Here is a 23218-nt window from a genome sequence, read left to right on the forward strand (position 1 = left end):
TGCAATCTTAAATCATTTGTGCAAGACAAGAATGAATAGTTTTTTGAAAGACTCTTGCATGTTTATTTTTCCAAAGTTGCCCAAATGTAAGTTGCTTTTCAGAGTTACTTAAAATTTGTGAATTATTGTTCTGTATTCCTGGACACAACAGCAATGTGGAAAGAGTGTTCTCCTTGATTAATGCTCAATGGACAAAGGAAAGGAACAGACTCTGTAAAAGGAATCATTTTCACAAAGTACAATTTGAAGAATATTACTTGTGAACAGTTTTATGTATATGTGATTGCTAATGAAGATCTGCGAAAAGTTGGCTCCTCTGAGAAATATGTTGTGTAATTAATAAAAATTAAAAGGTAATAATTGTACAATTAGCTGTTTAAATAATGTTCTTTGGTATTTTGAAAAAAAGCCTCCATTGAATTTATTTTTATTTTTTAACATGACTGTTTCTTGGTCAGTTCATTAAGAGACGTTTATTGGCAGCAATTGTAATAAAATTGTATTGATTGTGGGTTTAATCTGGAACGATTCAAATGAAACATTCAATATGTCCTCCTTTGTCCTACTTTTTGTCTTTCAATGTCTTCCTTTTGGTACCAATGTATCTGGCAACCCTACTCAAACATGACCTTTCTCAGGAACTAGTAATTTGGTATGTATCCCAGGCTTTACAGGATGCCCCAATCCCTAAAAAAGTGAGGTCAATTGGACACAAGAGAAGCCTTTCTGTGTAGCACTGCCACAGTTGTGGAAATTACTTCTCAGGGAGGCTAGTGTTGGCTATACTGTTCTCCTAAGCCTTTTCGTGTTCTATTTCTCTTTGATTACAGAAGTTACCCTTACTAAAACTGAATCTATAAATTAGTACATCATGTTACGTGCCAATTATGGAATGCTAGATCACTCTGTATGCCAAGATCAAGGTGAAGGCAATTTTGTTTCACATTGGGCAAAATCTTGTTAGCATTATTTTGCACAGATCTGCCATTGCAAATACTTAATTTATACTAAATACAGGCTTCCCACACCACCCCTTTTAGGTTCCAAGACCCCTTAGGACTCACTCCCTTTTGCCCTAGGCAAGCCTTTGGGAGCCTTGGGATGGAGGCAGGGAATGTTTAGTAGTAACATATCACCTCTGATCCCTTCAGTGATGATCCAGTAGTGATTTTGTTGTTGTTGTTGTATTTGCTGCTGCTGCTGCTCCTGTTGATGTTTTTGTTGTTTACTATTAAAGGCTCCCCTTCCTCCTGTGCTCCCAAAAGGGGGTCCTAGGGAATCTTGGAACCAAAAACAAGGATAGGACTTTTTAATTAGTTTAAATTAAATATTTCTGGCACCTGAACTGATTAACACCAACAATATTTAGGGCATTGTCGTATTTTACTGGAAGGAAGAATGTAAGAAGGTTATTTTAATAGTAAAAAAGAAAAGGAAAAACCTAGATGGGTAGCTGATGAAACTCTTAAACTTGTTAATGACAAATGAGAAGCAAAACTAAAAGATGAAGAAATCAAATTCTGGTGCAACTCTTAAGCAATTTTCATACAGGCACAAAGAGAATTATTAGAATAACGGTTGCAAAAACCTAAAAAACAGCAACAAACAAAAAAAATATCTATCCTTTCCACAATATCTAATAAATCAAAGAGAAATTTAAATTAAGATGTGGGATGCTGAAAGATCAACAGATGAATACATCATCTAAACATGATTTTAAAAAGAAGAAGATGAAAACAATGTACTGAGGAACTATACAGTACAGTAGAGATGTAAGGATGGCACTTTCCTTTGAAAAAGAAACAACTATAGGACCTTCTGGAGATCATTCATTCATAGGATTGTTTTAAGTCCTAAGTTATCTGATGGTACATTGAAATAACAATTGCTTTTATGTTCAGGCAAAAATGAAAACAAAACACTAGAATAAAAACAAAAATATTGTCACACCTTACAAGCTAACTGATATATTTCATTGCAAGCTTCATGGACACATCCACTCCTTCACACAAGAATGGAATATGCTGATATAGAATATGGCTGAGTACATCTGAAGAAGTGGATGTATCCATGAAAGCTAACACTGAAATATATCAATTAAAGTGCCACAATGTTTTGGTTTGAAATATTTTTGTTTTGTATTTTTTGCCTGAATATGCTTGCACAGATTAACACAGTTACTTATTTGAAAACTACATACAATTTTAATGTAAATCACCTTATATCCTCATTTGAGTAGTAGGGGTACTTCAGATTTAATTCAAAATAATAAATAACTGAGTTCTTGGCTGAAATTAGCTTTAAGGAAAGGATGCTGAATTCACCCCTCAAACTCTTGGCCACCATACACAGTTATCTTATTACATACAAGGCTCAATGACTACAATGCACTGTGGTGCAACTACACAACAGGAAAAATGTAAAGTGATCCACTTTGAAGTCACACCTAGAAAGCAGGGTTTCACTGGGTGAAATCACTTTAGCAGATCGCACTGGAATCAGCAGAGAGAATCAAAGGCATTTCCAGTCTGCACTTGTTTTCACCTTGTTAAGGTGGTTCTACTGCTGCTGTCCAGATCTGCAGGAGACAGGGTAATAGTAGTGTTACCATAACAGCTCCAAACAAGGGCTGGCTGCTGATTTCTCCTTCTGTGCTGATTCCCCGCAACCCCCAAACTTACTTTTTTGGAGAAGGCTCCTAGCTGCTTTAACATACCAGTGCTGGCTCCAAGCGCTTGAAAATATATACAAGAACGTACAGCATATAAATGCTTTGGAGACAAAGAGGTGCTCAGTCAAGGGTATCTGACACCCCCACAAGTGCTCCTTTGCTTCCTCTCTCCCCACCTTAAATGAGGAAGCTGGGGAAACTAATTGCATCAGCTCAAGCAACCACATCATCTGAATGGATGTGAATGCATTTAATTCAAGAAAAAGTAGAATCTCCAGCTATAGAAGGGAAAAGAACAGATTAGAAGGGGAAAGTCTGGGTTGCTCCCAACTCTGCATTGACTTTTACATCATATAGTCCACAATTCTGGAGCATTTTCCTCATTATTTGTCAATTTAGTTAACCCCTTTGACTCCTGGAAATCATCCTGATTTTTTCACTTCAACAAAGATTATGAATAAATATATGTGAGGAGTACATTGACTTTGAATAAATGGCCAGAAGCTTGGAGTAAAAGAAGCTGTATGAACCTTAATCACTGCAGTTGTTTCTCCTGGATAGCCTGGGATACAAACCTCAAAGGTAGAAGGAAGGCCAAAGAGGAAGAAAAATTGAGGTTTTGCAGCATCAGTTCAAAAAAAAGAAAGAAGCCTTGTACAGTCATTCAAAACATGTTAATTTGTTAAATTACTATAAACATGTAACTTTACAATATAATAAAGCATGTACTGGAAACTATGCCTTTTATTTTCATGCATTTATTTTACATCTAAGCTGGGAGTTGTGTACAACTACCACGCAGTGTTCAGTTCAGCATAAATGTGCACATGATGTGGCATGAAGCCAGCTACCTCCCCCAGTTTAAGCAATGCAATGCTTAATGTGGTTTCAATGTATTCGCGAAGGCTTTCACGGCCGGGATCTAATGGTTGTTGTAGGTTTTTCGGGCTCTTTGGCCGTGTTCTGAAGGTATACTGAGGATTAATGGGAAACAGGGACCTAAGATGGCTAGAGGTGAAGCACCTCATGGTGCAGGGACCTTACAGAACGTTAATGCAGAATTTAGCAGATGTTTCCTACTGTGGAAAAACCTATCTGCTGCCAATGCTTTGCATGTATATTTGCAAATACAGCAAGTACTACAAAGAAATCTGGGGAGAAAAGGAAACTTTGTAGGGCTGCTTTAAATTTCTCACAGGGAGGTGGGGAACACAATACTGTATTGGGCTATTTCATTATTGGCAATTAATGTTATTCATTAGATCAATAGAGTTTATTCAATTAATTGATATTAGGACTATAAATAGAAGTGGAATATTATCTAAGTGAAATCTACCATAGTATCACATCACTTTACATCCCAAGAACTAGATGCAGACAGCAGAGACTAGAAACAATTACCTGTCCATAAGGCTGCAACACAGATAAACTGTAATGACAGATGAGCACTTTCAGTGTTTTCTTACCAAGAGGTGGTCCGTGTGTTATAAGAATATCGATTCCATCTGGAATCAGGTTCCATTTCTCTAAGAGAGCTTGACCTCGTGGAAGATTAAAGCCCCAGCCATAAAACCAAGGTTGCCTGCAAAAAAAAAGGAGGGGGATAATATCTTCAGGGCTTTGGTTAGTCCTTCCTTTTAAAACCAACCCCTTTTTTCCATGCAAGTAGATAATACCATGACACACATGTACTCTTTTTGGTACAATAGCACAGTGAATTAAACCTTTGATGAAATGGTATTTTAGGGCACCCTTTTAGATTGCCATGTACATTACATCAGCAGTGAAAGACACTATTACTACTTTGCTTCTCCTTACCCTACCACCATTCCATATTTTACAACTGCTTCTGCATTTCTGAAGAAAAAGAAACTACATACAGTTTTCAAACCTAACAAAACAAGGTAATACTCTGTACATGTGAACTGGGAATTCAGCCCAGACATTGATACTAGACTTGTTTGGTGGTGTTCCCATCACGTGCCATAATGTGGGGGATCAATGGTGGGAATGTGAAGCCTTGGAGTTTTTGCTGTGCCCCTCCTCAATACTGAAGAGGACCATACTTTCATATAGTCTTCATAATTGAGATATATAACACGATCTTTAGGATTTTCACAACTCAGGACTATAAAACAAATTCCTACACCTTTATTATTTATTTATTTATTTATTTATTTATTGGACGTATATACTGCCCCATAGCACTACAAGCACTCTCCGGGCGATTTACATTTCAATTATACAGGCTACACATTGCCCCCCCAGCAAGCTGGGTACTCATTTTACCGACCTCGGAAGGATGGAAGGCTGAGTCAACCTTGAGCCGCTACCTGGGATTGAACCCCAGGTCGTGAGCACAGTTTTAGCTGCAGTACAGCATTTTAACCACTGCGCCATGAGGCTCTTTAGTAGGCTCTGCCTTGTACAGATAATCTCCAAAGGCTATAAATCAAATCAAAGGCCATCCCAGACTAGATAGGGGATAAAGCTGACAAAGACAGGCTAAAGTTATTGGGAAAACACTGGAATGTGATAATGATGAGTCAGGTTATGTGTCTGGCAAAGCTGTCCATTAGCATCTTAAATTTAAGCCATCAAGAACGAAAGCACATCCTATGTACTTTAACAAATTGGTTTTTCATGTGTGTGTATATATATGTTCAGAGATATTTCTGAAGAGAGAAGTGAGGGAATGTGAGTTCACAAATTACTATTTCAAGAACCACAATAAATAAAGTGATCCTCTTCTTCATGGTCTCCATGATCACAGTCTCTCTGACTCACACATATGGGAGATTTGTTGTTGTTCTGTGTTGTCAGGTCAGAACTGACTTAGAGTGGCCCTAATAGGGCTTTCAAGGTAAGTGAGGTATTTAAGGAGTGCTTTTATTAGTTCCATTCGCCCAGTGAGCTTCCATGGCTGAGCAGGAATTTGAATCCTCCCAAGTCCTAATCCATCATTCTATCCACTACATCACACTGGCTATTCCATAAATCCAGCCTAATTTGCCAGGGCTAGGAGATATGTCATTGTGAAATCAAAGAATCACTATTCCAAACAAAGGACCATCTTGAACTATGTTCACACATTTGATCAAGTAACTGCATGGCATATGTTCAACACAGAAACATCTCTGAAAAATGCTGAAAATAAGGCAATAAATCTACTAGAATTTTTTTTTACTTGCACAAGGAAAGGTGGTTTTGCACATTTGTGACAACAAAAGCAACCTATTTTGCAAAATGTTGATTAGAGGCCAGCAAAACTTTCCAATGTCCATTATAAGAAACAAAGGGATTATTTTTTTGACCAGAATAATCTCATCAATAGACAAAACTAGTAAACTTCTGACATCTAAAGAATGGAGCCCATTTTCTGCAGCTGTTGTGTAACATGAAAATCAAAAAAGAACCTTAGGAACGAAGACAAATCAGTTGAAGAACCACTTTATCCTAATGGAAAACTAAAATAGGGAAGTCATGCTGTCATGCCCAAAGTTCCAAGCAGAGGTTACTTTTAATGCTAGGAGACAGCGGTCAGTGGTAAAGTACTTTGTTGAAACCACAGATAAACTCAGTGTAAGGGAGTTTCATGTCAACCAAGATCTCTGGTCCCAATAGGCCAATAAAGCTTCCAAATAGACCTTTAGCAGACCCTTTTGCTTCAGGTTCAAGAGGAATTCCATAACTAGAAATATTAATATTTCACAGCTTGTCTTTTGAATGGAGGTACAGTGGTGCTCTGCTTTACGATTACCTCATTAAACGACAAAATCACTTCACGATGATGTTTTTGTGATCGCTATTGCGATCGCAAAACAATGTTTCAAAGAGCGATTTTCATTTGACGACGATCATTCCCTGCTTCGGGAACTGATTCTTCACATTACGACAATCTAAAAACAGCTGATTGTCGGGTTTCAAAATGGCCGCCCACTGTGCAAAATGGCTCCCTGCTGTTTTTAGGACTGATGTTTCACTTAACAGGGATCAGAAAATGGCTGCCCTATGGAGGATCTTCGTTGGACGCTGAGGTATTTCGCCCATTGGAACGCATTGAACCGGTTTTCAATGTGTTTCAATGGTTTTTTTTTTCTTCACTTGACAACGATTTCGCTTTACAGCAATTTCGCTGGAATTGATTATCCTCGTCAAGTATTTTTGAAACCCCATCCATTTTATAGCATATGAACAATCAATCTTCTGCTGTTATTATGTGCTGTCATGTCAGAACTACCTTATAGCAACCCTAATACAGTTTCTAAGGTAAGTGCAGTATTTAAGGAGTGGTTTTACTAATTGCACCCCCCAGTGACTTTCCATGCTGTTACCCTCAGAGTTTATATCTAAAGAAAAGACCTTTCAGTGCTCCCAGGGGGAGTGTTACAGAGTCCCAACAAGCAAGCAGAATTGTCATAAATCATGATGGGGAGGCATCCATGAGGTTGCCAAGATTCAATCTGCATGACCCTTGTGTTCATGCAAGAAGTCCCTGATTACTTCCTCCAGAACATTAGAAGTTGCACTGAGAACTATGTTGCGAAGAAGTCTACATGTGTGAGTTGCTCCCAATGTAAAATATGTCTCAGACAACTTTGAGAAGTCATTACAGTTTGGCTAAGTGCATCTGCTTTCATATTACCTACTTCTGCCAGGTAATGGACAAAAAATCCTGGCATTGTGGAAAATAATTCTGGAATGATTGACCTCCTTTTTGTTTCTGCATTATATGATTATTATGGGGAAAATGGGCATCATATCTGCTACACTTTCTTCATCCTCTGATATTTTCCAGATTGCCTACATTGTTTCCAGAAACATCAGGGAGAATACTAACCATTGGGCCTTCTGCAACTGCATATGGTCTTCCTCATCTTCTGAAGATGAATTCAGCAAGGTATGAAAATACCATTAATCTGCAAAGCATCAGTACTGATTGTGCATGTGTCCTGAATATTCTGCACGGTCTGTATGCCAGAGTAATTAGCATCTCTGTGCTGTCTTGGGATAAAAAGGTGTAGTTCACTGTGAAGTTGAGACTTGTCTCTGTGAATTGTATACCCCGGTGTGAATCAGCCCTGACTTATTTGGGTTGATGTATGAACGTAACATAATTTTATTAAAATAGTTAAAAGGGTCAGGGAGGCCTTGTAAAAACTCGTGATCACTTGTAGCCAAGGTAAGCTGCATGTGCACATGCACTACTCCGGTTCCCTCCTTGCAGCTCTCTTCCTTCTCCATGCAGTGATCATGTTAGGTTCCGGTCACAACAGAACCCAGTTGGCAAAGTCCAGGGGCAAAGCCATGAGAGAGGAGCAGCCCCACCCAGCAGGGCTGAAAATTAGAGGGTACATTGCTTGTAGCTATCACACACATTGGCATACATATTGGTGCAGCTGGCAAACTGAAGGGCAGAATGTTGAATTGAAAGGGAAGATTCCTTAGTGTGAAATGAATGTTTCAGTGCCAGGGCATTTTTGCAATACAGAAATGCATATTGGTTTTGCAACCAATAGCTTGAACAAACTCCTCTTCAGAACAGGAGAAAAAAGTTGGCATAGTAACCATATAGAATTTTGTTACTGTATGATTACTACTGTTCATGTTTCTGAGGTCTAATATAGGACAGAGCAACCCATCTTTTTCAGAATTGTGAAATGGCAAGGAAGATCAAGAATACCATTACATCTAGTGCAGAAGTGGTACACTCTCCGTTCAAATTTTGCAGGAGGTTTGGTAGTTCTGATAGAAGATGATGATGGAATTTTATCATACCACCTCTGAATAATGAAAAGAACCAATTTATCAATAGTCATGGACCATGGTTTATGCAAAAACAGAGAGAGAGAGATTCATGAAAAGGTACAACTGCTTGTGAGGAACATCGCAGGTCCTGAGTAACACATAACACTTACTTTCTTTCCCTGAAAATAAGACCTAACCTGAAAATAAGCCCTAGTATGATTTTTCAGGATGCTCGTAATATAAGTCCTACCCCCAAAATAAGCCCCAGTTAAGTAAAACCCCACCCTCCACCATTGTGCAGCAACCAAAAGAAGATGACATGACTGTAAAATAAAACATGCCCTGAAAATAAGCCCTAATGTGTTTTTTGGTGCAAAAAAATAATATAAGACCCTGTCTTATTTTCGGGGAAACACAGTAGGAGTGTCATGGTCTCTTTTTATAAATTGGAAGATATTTCTTATGTTCAGACAAATCATGACAATGTTTGCAAGCCTAGTCATTTTGTACTAGAAGGACCTGAAATATTATCTCAGTTGCCAGTTCTAACTCCAGTATGGCTTAGTGTGGTTCTAGGATGGGAACTAAGAAATAACATCATACTTTGTAATAGCTGTTTTAAGTTTTTTGGTCATACTCTCTCTCTTTTATATCATTTTCCCACTGAACAGGCCATACCCATCAAAATGCAAGTCCTTTCGAGTAATCTTGGTATCACTTTGTAACACAGCATAGTGAAGATATTTGTGATATTGTAGACTAAATGTATCCACAGGGGTGCTCACCTGACAGACTACTTTTGAGTTTTGTTTATCTGCTAACATGCTCCCGACCCCCCCTCCCCAATATATTTCCAGGTAAAACAAGGAATTCAATAGTCTTTGCCCTTCCAGTAAGCTATCAAATAATAAGGCCATATTACCCCAGAAAAACTGTTGGTAGGTTCCCTTATCAATTTGATACTCTGATCTTCTTAAAGATGAGTATGTGGTGAAATAACAGCTCCTGCCTAACCAGTCTAATGTTCTTCCTTACAGATAAGGGAAAATGAAAGATAGCTTTTGTATAGCATTCCCTTGGTTAGCTACAGTAATTACAGAATTGGGCTGAGGATGTAAAAAAAAAATAAAAATAAAAGTGTTGTCCTTTAAAAAAAATCTGTACATGTGGTCAAGCTTCTTCAATGTCAGCAGCGTAGAAAAAGTCTTCCTCCAAGATTAGCTCACCACATGCAAAACAGATGGCAACACCAGGAATGACGCTGGTGCCTTCATTTGTGATTGAAAATGTTACAGTATTTGTAATCTCCTTCTTAAGAACCTTCCAAGGCTGTGGCCACCTGTACTGACTGATCCACAAAATATTTTACTGATTCCTTTAGGAAGAGGAGGCACAAGCATATCTGGAGATGATCTTGATGACTTTTGTAATGTGATGGCAGTAGATTCTGATACATAATCCTTCAGTGCGCAAATCATTTTATTTCGCAGTCCCCTTTTGTTAAATGCAGATGAAGTTGGCTGGCTGTGGTGCTCTGGAGTCAGATGGAAGAGGAAGTTTTAGAATTCAAAAGTCATCTGAAGTAGGTAAAGTTGCCAGTTTAGCAATTGAAGTAAGCAGATTTTTAATGAGAACTTGGAGAATATGTTGGAGAAAAAATTCATACCAAGAAGCCTATTTTTTGTCATCCTTCCAAGATCAAGTATCATATTATAGGTGATCATAATGGCAATGAGCCTGAAATCTGCCTGCACATGAAAGGGCCCTGGAGTCTATGTGCTGTGTGCTGGTATAAAGATTTTGAAGCTATTCCCAAGCTGACTTTTACATAACCAAATGCAAAGAATAATAAGAATGTGGAGGATAGTTTCTTGACATAAAACAAAATTATGCATGGTTTCTAGGTAATGTGCAGTAGTTTTCTAAAGTAATGCCTTCTCTGTCATGGAATTGCTGGTAGATAGGTTAGAGTTCTCCAAAAATTTCCCTGAGAGATGGATGCTTTAGGACAAAGTGTATCCCTCCAAGATCCACGGATGGGCTTGGGAGGTGCCTAGAGTTGTACCCATCTCAGCCTACTGTATGCTATATTCGGATGTTTGGTATCCAAGCACAGAGACCCTTGCAGGGTGCAGGCGGCATACAAGTCAAATAAATAAATAAATAAGTCATCAAACATTTTCTCCTACATTAGCACAGGTGAGATTCTGTTTGGGATTAATATGACCTCAGACTGTGCTCTCATGCTCAAGATCTCTGTCATCTCCCTCATTTACATCTGTGCCACAGCCAGTTAAAGAGAGCTTTTGGCGTGCTTCTTTTTCTCTTTTCTTTGTGGTTGTCTCTAGAGAGAAGGGAGGGGAGCAAGGCAGTGCTCCTTTCTCTTCTTCCTCTGTATAAAGTAGTGGAGACCCAATGGTTGCTTTTGTTGGTACCATCTTTGCTACCGATAATCTCAGCCTGCATAGGAGTACAGAAAGACTGAATAAACGTGAACAAGACAAAGCTCTGCTGAGCTTTTGACTCTTTCACAATAAGTATCCTAGACAGAGCTGCTACTTCAGCAGACAAAAAGGAAATGAGAGAAATTAGAGGTGCAAAGGAGGATAGCTCTTATATTGCATGACCAGTCAAAACACTACTCCATAAGCCATTACTGATGAGAGGAGCAGTCCAAACATAGTTAAAAATTTTAAGCAGTTTTTGAATCAGGGATATATTTGGCACTATTATTATAGACTGTATTGATTTGCTCTGTGCCAAAATTGGAGAAAGCTGGAAATGTACTTTTAAAGTTGTAACTTCTTTTTTTTTAAAGTCTTCCCACCACTCCATGGTCCTGCAATTATTTTTTCACAGCTCATAGCCAGTAGTTATTTTTCAAATCCCTATCATTACTACTATTTCCCTAAAAGGAAATAATTCTTGCTATGTGTTTTTTTTTCTAATTTGAAGTTGATCTGTCCTTTTGTTTAGATGATGTGTGACCTTACATATGCTTTTTTTACACATGAAACACTGCACATGCTTATTGAAGTATTCTGGAGCTACTGGCCAAACTTCTTGTCTGTACTTGAGGAAACTAATGTTTTATTGAGCTGAACAAAGTTTACTTCTGTGCAAAATGGCAAGCTTGTACTACAGGAATAAGGGTCTTTGAACAAATAAACATACATATAGAGGAGCCATGGAGCAGGGTAGGGAGAGAGGATCCATAGAAAGGAGGAAAGAAACCAGAGAGAGTGGGAGAGAAAGCCCACCGATAGATGGAAAAGCCACAAAAAGAGAGAGGAAGCAAGAGAGGCACAAGTAGAGATGGGCACATTAAAAATCAAATAATCAAATTAATTCAAAAATTGTAATTTGTCAATTGATTTTCTTACAAATCAATGCCCCTGAAAAATATGAATCAATGGGTTTTTAGTGTTTTTTTAATTCACTGAGCTATAAACACCCCCTCCCAGGCACCTTGAGACACTAAAATTTCAGGAAAACTTCCTCGGACTTTCTTCTACTATCCCTTGAAGTTTGGTGATGATTGGGTTTTGGATGTCCAAGTTATACCCTCACAAACAGGACCCCCTCAGGAAGGCTTCCCCCAGGCAACTAGACACCACAATAACAGAGAAAGTTCCCCTGACTCTCCTCTACAATTCCTCCAAGACTGGGGAAGTTTGGGTTTTCTTAAGTCAGCTTCTAAAGAGCACTTCCCTGAGGGAACCCACTTTGGGGGCATATAACCTGGACCTCTGAAACCCAATCTTCACCAAAGGTGCAGGGCCTGTAGAGGAGAGTCAGGGAAAGCCTCTCTGTAATTTTCGTGTCTCTAGGTGCTGTGGGGCATTTTACTAAAGATTTTCATTAAGATCCAGAAAATTCAAAATGGATTATGTCCAGTTTCAGGAAATCCCATATATGTAAGTTACAGAGACCATGAAAAAGAACACAATTTCACAGCCATAGTCCATTAATATGTAAGAGAAAGAGCATTAACATGTAGTTTACAGTATGTGTAATGCATTTACTTCATTCATCAACTGTGATCATGACAACATAAAATACTCTCCACTTGCACAAGGAAGAAATCAGGGTTATTTTAAATGAAAATGCAGTTTTCTACTATTATGTGAAAAATTTAGCAGCAAAATGGAAACAACACACCCAAAAGAATACAGAAAAAAATATATAGCCACTGCCCACTACATTAAAAATTGTAAACAGAACGAGGTAAATCATACAGAACTATGCCCATGTTTTAAACATTTCTAAACCATTAATTATTCACATCTGTTTACCCTTGTAAATTATAAAATACCATATTTTTCTGTGTATATGACCCTCTAATATATAAGATGACCCCCCTCCATTTTGACCCTTGCTGGAGGAGGTGGCAGCAGTCAATGGGCAGCCGCAAGGGCCAGCCCAGTGTGGCTGCTCCTCCAGCTCCTCCTTCTGCTGCCGCCACTGCCCAATCGCCTCCTCCAGCGCCAGTCAATGGGCAGTCATGAGAGGTGGAGGAAGAGGTGAAGGAGCAGCCACGCTCAGCCACCCCTCGCGGCTGCCCATTGACTGCTGCCACCACCGCCAGATTGCCTCCTCCAGCGCCACAGCTGGGACTCAACTCCAGCTGACATTGCTGCCTTGCCCCCTGCCTGAAGGGCTCTGGAGGAGGTGACCTGGTGACAGTTGCAGCAGTCAAGGGGTAGCTGCGAGAGGCAGCTGAGCATGGATGCTCCTTTGCCTCCTTCCCTTTATAAAATGACCTTCAATTTTTTGTATAATGATTTTACGGAAAAGTGTCATTTTATACACGGAAAAATACGGTAGATAACACTACCGTAAACAGCATGCTGTACCACTTGTGACAGTATGAAAACTATACCACCACACATGTCCTGCTCTGTCCCATGTAAGAAGAAGGCCTTTGGTCTGCTTCACTCTTTCACAACCCCACTTAGAACTGCACTGCTAATCCAGAATTTACAGCAATGTTGATAGCACTGAGCATCCATGTTGAAGCAAACTAGTTAGGACTAATTCCAATGAATCAATTACCAGTACATTACATTTTCTTCTGGCATTTACTACACTAATTACTACTGTATCAGCATTTTATAGTCAGATATTTTACTCTGAAGTTACTATTTTCAAATAGACTTCATCAGAAAAGGGAAGTATGGGTCTGCAATTACAACCATTAAAATTCTATCGCTGCAGTAGCAAACAATTGCTTCCTGACAATACTACAAGTAATGTAGTATGAGGGTGATATTCTTGAATGTGTTTGTGGATTTTGATATCTGTCGGACTGCTGACAGGGGCTTTTGCTCTATCCCCTAAAGAAAAAACAAACAGGCTGCTATATCATAAACTTTATGATAATTGCAGCATTACGGCTTATAAATATATGCACATCAATGATGTTTCCTTTACAGATGTTACTTTGGAGAAGGCTTTACACTACTCCCTTGCTGCATCAACAAAAAACAGAGAGAAGTCTTTCATGAAATCCTCTGAACTATTCTTTGTATATTATATGCCAAAAACAAAAGGAAATGCCCCTGAAGCTGCATTTTTTCTGCCTCCACAACTGATACATTATCTGAGCTTTCAGAAATTAACACATTGTTTGTCGCCCTTCTGATGTTTCTTTGGAACATCAAGATACACATACACAACTCGCAGACATAGATTCTATAATATACTGCATACCATGAGTTGTTATGAATGCAAACTAGCTTGGAGAACGAATACATTTATTTGACTCAAGAATAAAAGAAGAGAGTGGCAGAGTGTACCCTGAGTCTTCTTTGAAACCTTCCTTTCTATGATCACATCAACATTTTGCCACCCCACATCTATGTCTTGGTAGTGTTATATCCCACTGTCAGGTCTATGCTGTTAACATTCCTCACTCTGGTTGTTGTGGGTTTTTCGGGCTCTTTGGCCATGTTCTGAAGGTTGTTCTTCCTAACGTTTTGCCAGTCTCTGTGGCCGGCATCTTCAGAGGACAGCACTCTGTGCTCTCTCTGTGCTCTCTCTGTTCTCTCTTCCTCACTCTTTCACTATTAAGTTTGGGAGACCTTAAAAGAGTCAAAATGTACAAGCCACCAAACCTGCACTGGCTTCTAGTCCATGGACATCGTACAATGGGGTCTCAACCTACGGAGTTAATGCATATTGGAATAGGGTCCATAGGTCGAAAAGTCTGCAGGTTGAAAATGCATTCCCCATAGGAATGCATTGAAAACCAATTAATTCGTAACCCGCCCAAGAAACACCTCCCCCCGACAAAATTAAAATAAATGTTAAAAAAAAATTAAACTTACCTTTTCGAAGCCTTCCAGGGTCCCCCACCGCCATCATCACCACTGCTGGAGGACTCCGAGGGCTTCGGCGCCGCTGCCAGAGGCCTCTTGGAGCTCCACCACCACCACCGCCGTCGCTGCTGTCGGGGGACTCCGAGGGCTTTGGTGCCGCTGCCAGAGGCCTCTCGGAGGTCCCCCGCCCCTGCCGGCTTTCCCAGAGTGAACCGGGCATACCAGGGGATGGCTTCCCCCGGTAGGCCTGGTCTACTGCCCGGGAAAGCCTGTGTCGGCGGGGAAGGCATCCAGAGGTCCCCTGCCGGCGCCACCACTGCCGGAAGCTGAGCCACACCGGGTGATCCTGGCCATGCTCAGACTCCTGGACTTCCCCCGCCCAGCGGGGGAAGTCCAGGAGTCTGAGCATGGTCGGGGTCGCCTGGCGTGGCTCAGCTCCCGGCAGCAGCGGCGGTGGGAGGGGAAACTCTGGACACCTTCTAGGCAGAGAAGCCCTGGAAGGCATCCAAAGTCCCCCCCCTGCTGCCGCCGCTGCTGCTGGGAGCCTTTGCAGGTCTCAAATGGCTTTTCCCCTGACATTGGAGGAAGCCGTTTGAGACCTCTGAAGGCAAAAAGGCAGGGAGAAATGGCTGGAAATTCGAATTTCCAGCTCTTTCTCCCAGCCTGTTTGCCTTTGGAGCTCCCAAAGTGCTTCCTCCAATGTTGGGGGGGAAGCCCTTTGAGATCTCGGAAGGCTCACAACAGCAGTGGTGGTGGTGGTGGTGGTGGACCTCAGCATGCCTTCCAGGGTGGCAGAGAAGCCATGGAAGGCATCTGGAGGTTCCCACCACCACCACCACCGGTGGGAGCTGAGCCACACTGGGCGATTCGTCCATGCTCGGGCTCCTGGGAGTCCAAGCATGGCTGGGATTGCCCGGCATGGCACAGCTCCCAGCAGCAGCGGTGGCGGCGGGGGACCTCCAGATGCCTTCCAGGCTCCTCTGCCGCCCTGGAAGGCATGTGGAGGTTCCCCCCACCACCGATGGTGCTTCGGAGGCACTATCACCAGTGGGGAGGAACCTCTGAGATGCCTCCCGTGGCGGTGGAGAAGCCCTGGAAGGCATCCGGAGGCAGATCCACGGCCCACAGACTGGAAGGGGGAGGTGGGGAAAGCACCAAATTTGAATTTGGCGCTTTTCCCGCCTCCCTCTTCTGGTCTGTAGGTCGATTCTCCAGCCACAAGTCAAAGTAAAAGTTTGCAGCCAGAGAAGTACGTACGTCAAAAAGTACGTAAGCGGAGCCATTCGTAAGTCGAGACTCCACTGCATCTCCATTTTTCCTGCCAACAGAAAATGGACAAGCAGATACAATTCTTCTGGCAACAATATTGTCGTACAATTCTTTTTTATTCTTAGAACAAGTTAGCTTCCTGTTCCATTGCTAAAAGTTAATATGGGAATGACAGAAGCCAACTTATGCTATATGCAGTACATTACTTCCCCTTTGCTCATCTTTGCTATTTTATAAAAACCCTTCTGACATTTGTGTCATATACCATCTGCTTATTCCCACCCTTACTTCTGGGTCTTCAGCCAGAAAAAACCAGTTTTGTTTCTTCAACTGGACTATGTAGCTTCCCCACTCCCCCCCCCAAAAAAAAACATATTGCACATGCAATAGCAGGATTTTTTTAAATTGTTACTACAGTTTTACATAAACATCAGCATTTCATGTGTACCAAAACAACATAAATAACCAAGAAATCAAGATTAGAATTGAGCCTTGGAATAAACATTGGGAAGTTACTGGCATGTATGATAGCAGCACCATCTAATGTGACGCACTACCCTGACTGTTGCAAACATAATTAATCATATTCTTTTCGATGAAATTTAGTCTAGGTCACTGGTTCTTAACCTTGGGTTACTCGAGAGTTTTGGACTGCAACTCCCAGAAGCCTTCACCACCAACTGTGCTGGCTGGGGTTTCTGGGAGTTGCAGTTCAAAAACATCCGAGTAACAAAGGTTAAGAACCACTGGTCTAGGTGACCATCCTGGCAACACTTGGGATACACAATGATAGTTTAGCAGCATAAATCCTGTATTTAAATGTAAACAATGAATTAATACATTTTTTAAAATCAAAAGATGCAAACTATCATTGTTTCAGTTTACTTCCTGGGGGCTGAACACTGTGTGGCCTCTATTTTGTCCTCCTATTTACGATTTTCAGTTATCATCTTTTCCCTTAACATTGTCTTTCTATGATAGCAGTAATACACATAGCTGGCAAATAAAAAATGAAACTACCCAGCTTTTGCTTCTTTTCTTCCACTCTTACAGAAAGATTTTAACACTGATGATCAGTTCTGAAAACAACTTACTTTTACAACAAAAACTATTCACATGGATGGTCCACTGAAACGAGAAGTGCAATGTCAAGAATCATGATCTTGGTTCTTCCACAGAAAATAAAAATCCAACTAATTTTCATGTAAGAAGAGGCATAATCATAGAGAGATCCATGAGCTGACATTATGATACCCACATGAGGAGTGTTCAGCTTCTATGGGTTACAGGAACTGGCTATGAGTTCTTAGCTAATGGCCTAAGATTCATTTTCCCAAAAGACTTGTTCAGCTAGAACAGGGGTCAGGGAACTTTTTTACCTTTTACTCCCCCCAAAAATTATATACACCGACATTACCCCCTTGATTCAAAAGGAAGGAAATCATACATTATTTGAATTAAAATACTATTGAATCTACACAGGCTATGTACCGAACTAGCAGGATGCACCAAATTTGATAAAGATGTGCACTATTTTTGCTGGAATACATTGCACTCCAGCCATGTTGTGGTATAGGGAGTAGTAAGGTGTCCAAAGTGCCTAGCAAGTTGCATTAAATTTTTGCTAGCTCGCAGAAGATTTAACCATCATCAGTGGCTGCCAGAGTGGTGCTAGCAATGACATGCTTGCTAGAGACAGACAACGCAGAATTGGGGAGGGGGCTTTCCCTACCACTTTAATCATTCTATGTGTGGTGTGCAAAAAGGAACAAAACAGGCTAAAGGCCATGTCACCCACCCTGGTGCCACAGCCCAATATCAAAGGACCAGTGTGCTTTTTTTTATCATCATCAATGGAAAACTCAGCAGTGGCCAGAGGACTGGAAAAGATCAATCTACATCCCAATCCCAAAGAAGGGCAGTGCCAAAGAATGCTCCAACTGCTATACAATTGCACTCATTTCATACGCTAGCAAGGTTATGCTCAAAATCCTACAAGGCAGGCTTCAGCAGTATGTGGACCAAGAATTCTCACAAGTACAAGCTGGATTTCGAAGGGGCAGAGGAACTAGAGACCAAATTGCTAATATGTGCTGGATTATGGAGAAAGCCAGAGAGATCCAGAAAAAACATCTACTTCTACTTCATTGACTACACAAAAGCATGGCAGAAAGTGAGGAGGACTTAAAGAATCTCTTAATGAGGGTGAAAAAGGAGAGTTCAAAAAAATGGTCTGAAGCTCAACATTAAAAAAAACTAAGATAATGGCCACTGGTCCCATCTACTCCTGGCAAATAGAAGAGGAAGATATGGAGGCAGTGACAGATTTTACTTTCTTGAGCTCCATGATCACTGCAGAGGGTGACAGCACCCACGAGATTCAAAGATGCCTGCTTCTTGGAAGGAAAGCAAAGATAAACCTAGACAGCACCTTAAAAAGCCACCCTTCCCCCCCCCACCTTAATTCAAAGTTCCTCTTTTGGTTGCCTGTTCATTTTCACAGTTTTGAGTCAGTCTCTCTCTCTCTCTCTCTCTCTCTCACACACACACACACACACACACACACACATATCCATCCATCCACCTACCCTCCCTCCATTTCCTCCCTCCCTCCATTTTCTCCCTCCATTTTGTACATTTAAATAAGCTTGATGAAGTCCTCGGTCTCTCGCACCTTTCTTCCCTCTTTTCCCTTGCTTGCTCCTTAATTCCTCTCCCTCCTGCTGCTTGTTTGCAGTCATTTCCGGAGGAAACAGTCATTCAGAAGCCCCGGATTGATTGATTGCCCAGGGCTATTCCCCAGCTGTAACCAATTAGGGAGGTTTATCTCCGATCTCTAAAAGAAGGGAGGATTTACAAGTGCCCTGCTGCAACAAAGGAAGTAACAGGGAGAGGTGGCTAACAATTTGATGTTTGGCTGCAGAGGGTGGGGGTGGGAGGGAGGGAGGGGGTAGCAGTCTGCTCATTACCCCCAGGATTTTCACTTTTACCCAATTTGGGGTAATTTACCCCGTTCCCCGACCTATGAGCTAGAACATCACTCGAATAACTAATTTCTTCAAATGTGTTCATGTTGCGATTTGGGCAAAATAATAACCTACTTCTCTACTGCATTCCCTTACATTAGATAGGGGAACTATATAATGGCACTTATGTTACTGATTATCTTTGCACTAGGGGTGCATGTCCTTACTTGTTTTGCACCACTGCATGAAAACAAGACACTGCAACATGCTGGACCAGCATTCCTGCTTACAGGGGAGTCTTTTTGGCCTTGTAGGACTGGGCCCTTGCTGCCTTTGGCTGCCTCAGCCCAACATCAGCCACCTGTCTCAGAGGGGAGAAGGAGCTTTATAAGCCAGAAGCCTGTGCCAGGGCCCTGCCAGACCAGCATTCCTGTTTCCAGGGGAGTCTTTTTTATCATCTGCCATTCCTCAGGCACTGGGTGAGAGACAGTGTGGCTTGCTGCTGTTGGTGGCCAGCCTTCCTGGGGGAGTTTGGCCTGGACTCCCTTGGCCTTGCAGGACTGGGCCCTTCCTGCCTCTGGTTGCCTCACCCATCCTCAACATCAGCCACCTGGCTTGGAGGGGAGAAGGGGCTTTGGAAGGGTGTGTTGTTGTTGTTTAATTATTATCAATTGCCATCAGGTTACATAGAGACCCACAGTGGATCTGAGGGAACAGGAAGTGGGGAGGGCATTGGAGGGGGACAGCCATTGAGGTGGTGCTCGGTAGGGGAAGGAATGACGGTGGAGGTAGAACATGCCCGTGTAGGAGAAGAGAGGTTAGATATCTTATATCTATCCCCTCTTCTAGTCCTACCCCCAACCAGATGGTATCAGGTGACCATATCAGCAAACTCTCGAGCCACACAGTGCTCTTGATGAACGCCAGGTCAGTACAAAATAAGACTGCCCTCATCCGTGATGTAATTCTGGATGAGGGTGCTGACCTGGTGTGCATTACTGAGACCTGGGTGGGAGAGGAGGGTGCTATCCCTCTCTCCCAACTGTGTCCACCTGCGTACTCAGTCCAGCACCAATGTCGCTTGGAGGGTCAGGGAGGGGGAGTTGCTATAGTCTATAGAAGTTCTATCTTCATGACCAGGCTTCCTATCCCTTTGAGAGGAGGTCTTGAGGGCCTGTATTGTGTGTTGGGCTTACAAATCAGATTGGGGATTCTGTTGGTGTACCACCCACCCTGCTGTGTACCAACAGTCTCCCTGCCTGAGCTGATGGAGGTGGTCTTGGACCTGGTGTTGAGGACTCCCAGGCTGTTGGTGCTGGAGGACCTCAACATCCATGCCGAAGCTGCCTTGACTGGAGTGGCTCAGGACTTCATGGCCTCCATGATAACCATGGGGCTGTCTCAATGTGTCATCGGCTCGACACATGAGAAGGGCTATACCTTGACCCTGGTTTTCTCAACGGGACTGGAAGATGGTGGTTTGGATATGGAGGGGCTGGTTGTGACTCCATTGTCATGGTCAGACCACTTCCTGGACAAGTTTATTGTATTAGCTTCTTCTTCCCTCTGCAAGGGTGAGGGATCTATTAAGATGATCTGCCCTTGGAGACTAATGGATCTAGATGGTTTCCTGAATGCTCTGGGGGATTATCCATTTGATATGGTCAACGCTCCTGTCAAAGCTCAGGTCACCCTATGGAATAGGGAGATGACCCAGTTGGTTGACACGATTGCGCCTAAGTGCCCTCTCCCTGCACGCAGAGCTCAGACAGCTCCTTGGTACGTATCTTCTGAACTGCGGGCGATGAAGTGAGAGGGGAGATGGCTGGAGTGCAGGTGGAGGAAATCCTGCTGGAAGTCCAATCGAACACGACTTGGAGCCCATTATCGGGCCTATTTCGTGGCAATACGGCTGGCGAAACGGCAATATTTCTCCAGACGTATTGCTTCCTCAGAATGTTGTTGAGCAGAGCTGTTTTGGGTGGTCCGGGATCTTCTTCAACCAGGAAATCTGGTGGAAGTCCCAGACTGCTCATCAGCTCACTGTAATGAGTTTGCCATTCATTTTGAGGGGGAAATTGCTCAGATTCTCAGTGGGTTGGACTACACTGTTACTGTGAAATCAGAGGATGTGTGCCGTGCTTAGGTCAAATATTAATGGATGAGTTTCAATTGCTGAGACCTGAGGATGTGGACAGGGTGCTTGGATGGATCTGTCCATTCTACCACCACTCCACTCGATCCTTGCCCATCTTGGCTAATTGGAAGATCTGTCAGGGGGGTTGCATCTGGGTCCAGGAGGCCGTGAATGCCTCTTTGAGAGTGGGAGTGGTCCCTACCACCTTGAAACAGGCGGTAATTCAGCCACTTCTTAAAAAGCCTAACCTGGACCCAAAGCTGGTGGTTAACTACCGACCATTGGTGAACCTCCCTTAGTTGGGCAAAGTGTTGGAGTGGCTTGTGGCCAGGCAGCTCCAGGTGCTGCTGCATGAAATGGATTTTCTAGATCCATTTCAGGCCAGGTTTTGGTACAGAGACTGCCTTGGTCGCCCTGTATGATGACTTTTGTCGGGAGAGAGACAGGAGGAATATGACCCTGTTGATAATCCTGGACCTCTCAGCGGCTTTTGACACCATCGACCATGGTGTCCTTCTGGATAGGCTGGCTGGGTTGAGAGTTGGGACACTGCTTTACAGTGGTTCCTCTCCTTCCTGGCTGACCGTGTCCAGAGGGTGGTGCTGGGGGACAGTTGCTCTGTCCTGTGGCATTTATGTCATGGGGTTCCTCAGGGCTCGATACTGTCCCCCATGCTGTTTAAAATCTACATGAAACCACTAGGAGAGGTCATCGGGAGGTTTGTGCTGAGGAGTCAGCAGTATGCTGACAACACTCAGCTCTACCTCTCGTTTTCCACCAATCCAAGTGAGGCGGTTTCTGTGCTGAACTCGTGTCTGGACCTGATAATGGACTGGATGAGGGTTAATAAATTGAATCTCAATCCTGACAAGATGGAAGTGCTGTTAGTGGGTGCTTCACCGGACAGGCTGGAGGGCCATTTCCCTGCCCTGAATGGGGTTACACTCCCCCTAAGGGACAGGGTCCACAGCCTGGGAGTGCTCCTGGACCCCAGTCTAACTCTGGAAGCCCAGGTGGACTCAGTGGCCAGGGGTGCCTTCCTTCAGCTGCGGAAGTTGTACCAGATACAGCCCTATCTGGATGAGCGGAGTCTCATGACAGTTACACACTCACTGGTAACATCTTGTATAGATTATTGCAATGCACTCTACTTGGGGCTGCCTTTGAAGATGGTCCGGCGATTGCAACTGGTCCAGAATCGAGCTGCACAGCTGGTGAGTGGTGGGGCCGCTAGGGGACACATCAAGTCAATTCTGTTTAAGTTACATTGGTTACCGGTAGCTGCCTGAGCCCAATTCAAAGTGTTTGACATATAAAGCCCTAAACAGCTTGGGCCCTGGATTCCTGAAGGACCGCCTCCTTCCATACGAACCTACCAGGCAATTAAGATCTAGCCAGGGGGTCCTTCTGAAAGAGCTGTCCCTCAAGGAGGTAAGAGGGATGGCTTGTACACAAAGGGCCTTTTCGGCAGCTGCCCCCAGACTATGGAATGCCCTCCTGACTGAGATTCGTCTGGCACTGATGCTGATGACATTTCGGTGCCAGGTCAAAACCTTCCTGTTCCAGAAGGCTTTTAATTGAAATACAGTGGTGCCTCGCTTTACAATTGCCCCGCATTATGACGAATCCACATTACGACAATTTTTTGCGATCGCAATTGCCGGGTAAATAAAATGGCTCCTCGCTGTGTTTAGGGACGGATTCCTCACTATACAGGCAGCGAAAATGGCCACCATATGGAGGATCTTCACTGGATGGTGAGTTTTAAGCCCACTGGATCGCATTGAAAGGTTTTCAATGCGTTTCAATTGGCTTTTTATTTTCGTTTTACAATGTTTTCGCTTAACGGCAATTTTCCTGGAACGGATTATCGCCATTAAGCGAGGCACCACTGTAATATCAACTGTGGGTCCTGATGGCAATTTTTAGAGTATCTATTTTAATTGTATTTTAATTGTTTCATCTTTTTATTGCATTTTTATTGTATTTTAATTGTTGTAAGCCACCCAGAGACCTTTGGGTAGAGTGGGAGGCATATAAGTTAAATAAACAAACAAACAAACAAATAAATGTTTCTCTTCATCCTCTGAGAATACCCTCTTGGTGT

At 42.5% G+C, this 23218-nt stretch overlaps 1 protein-coding gene across 6 annotated transcripts in view; it reads right to left on the minus strand.

The window, feature by feature from the left end:
- The window catches only part of MPPED1 (metallophosphoesterase domain containing 1), a 141283-nt gene that overhangs the window by 12905 nt on the left and 105160 nt on the right, over positions 1–23218 (minus strand). For all 6 annotated transcript variants that reach the window (XM_073000831.2, XM_078394211.1, XM_073000832.2 and 3 more), the window contains one exon: positions 4138–4253. In XM_073000831.2, the coding sequence (XP_072856932.1) occupies positions 4138–4253 (116 nt within the window). The remainder of the gene's footprint in view (positions 1–4137; positions 4254–23218) is intronic.

The sequence above is a fragment of the Pogona vitticeps genome, chromosome 5, assembly GCF_051106095.1.
Source record: "Pogona vitticeps strain Pit_001003342236 chromosome 5, PviZW2.1, whole genome shotgun sequence".
Taxonomy (NCBI): Eukaryota; Metazoa; Chordata; class Lepidosauria; order Squamata; family Agamidae; genus Pogona; species Pogona vitticeps.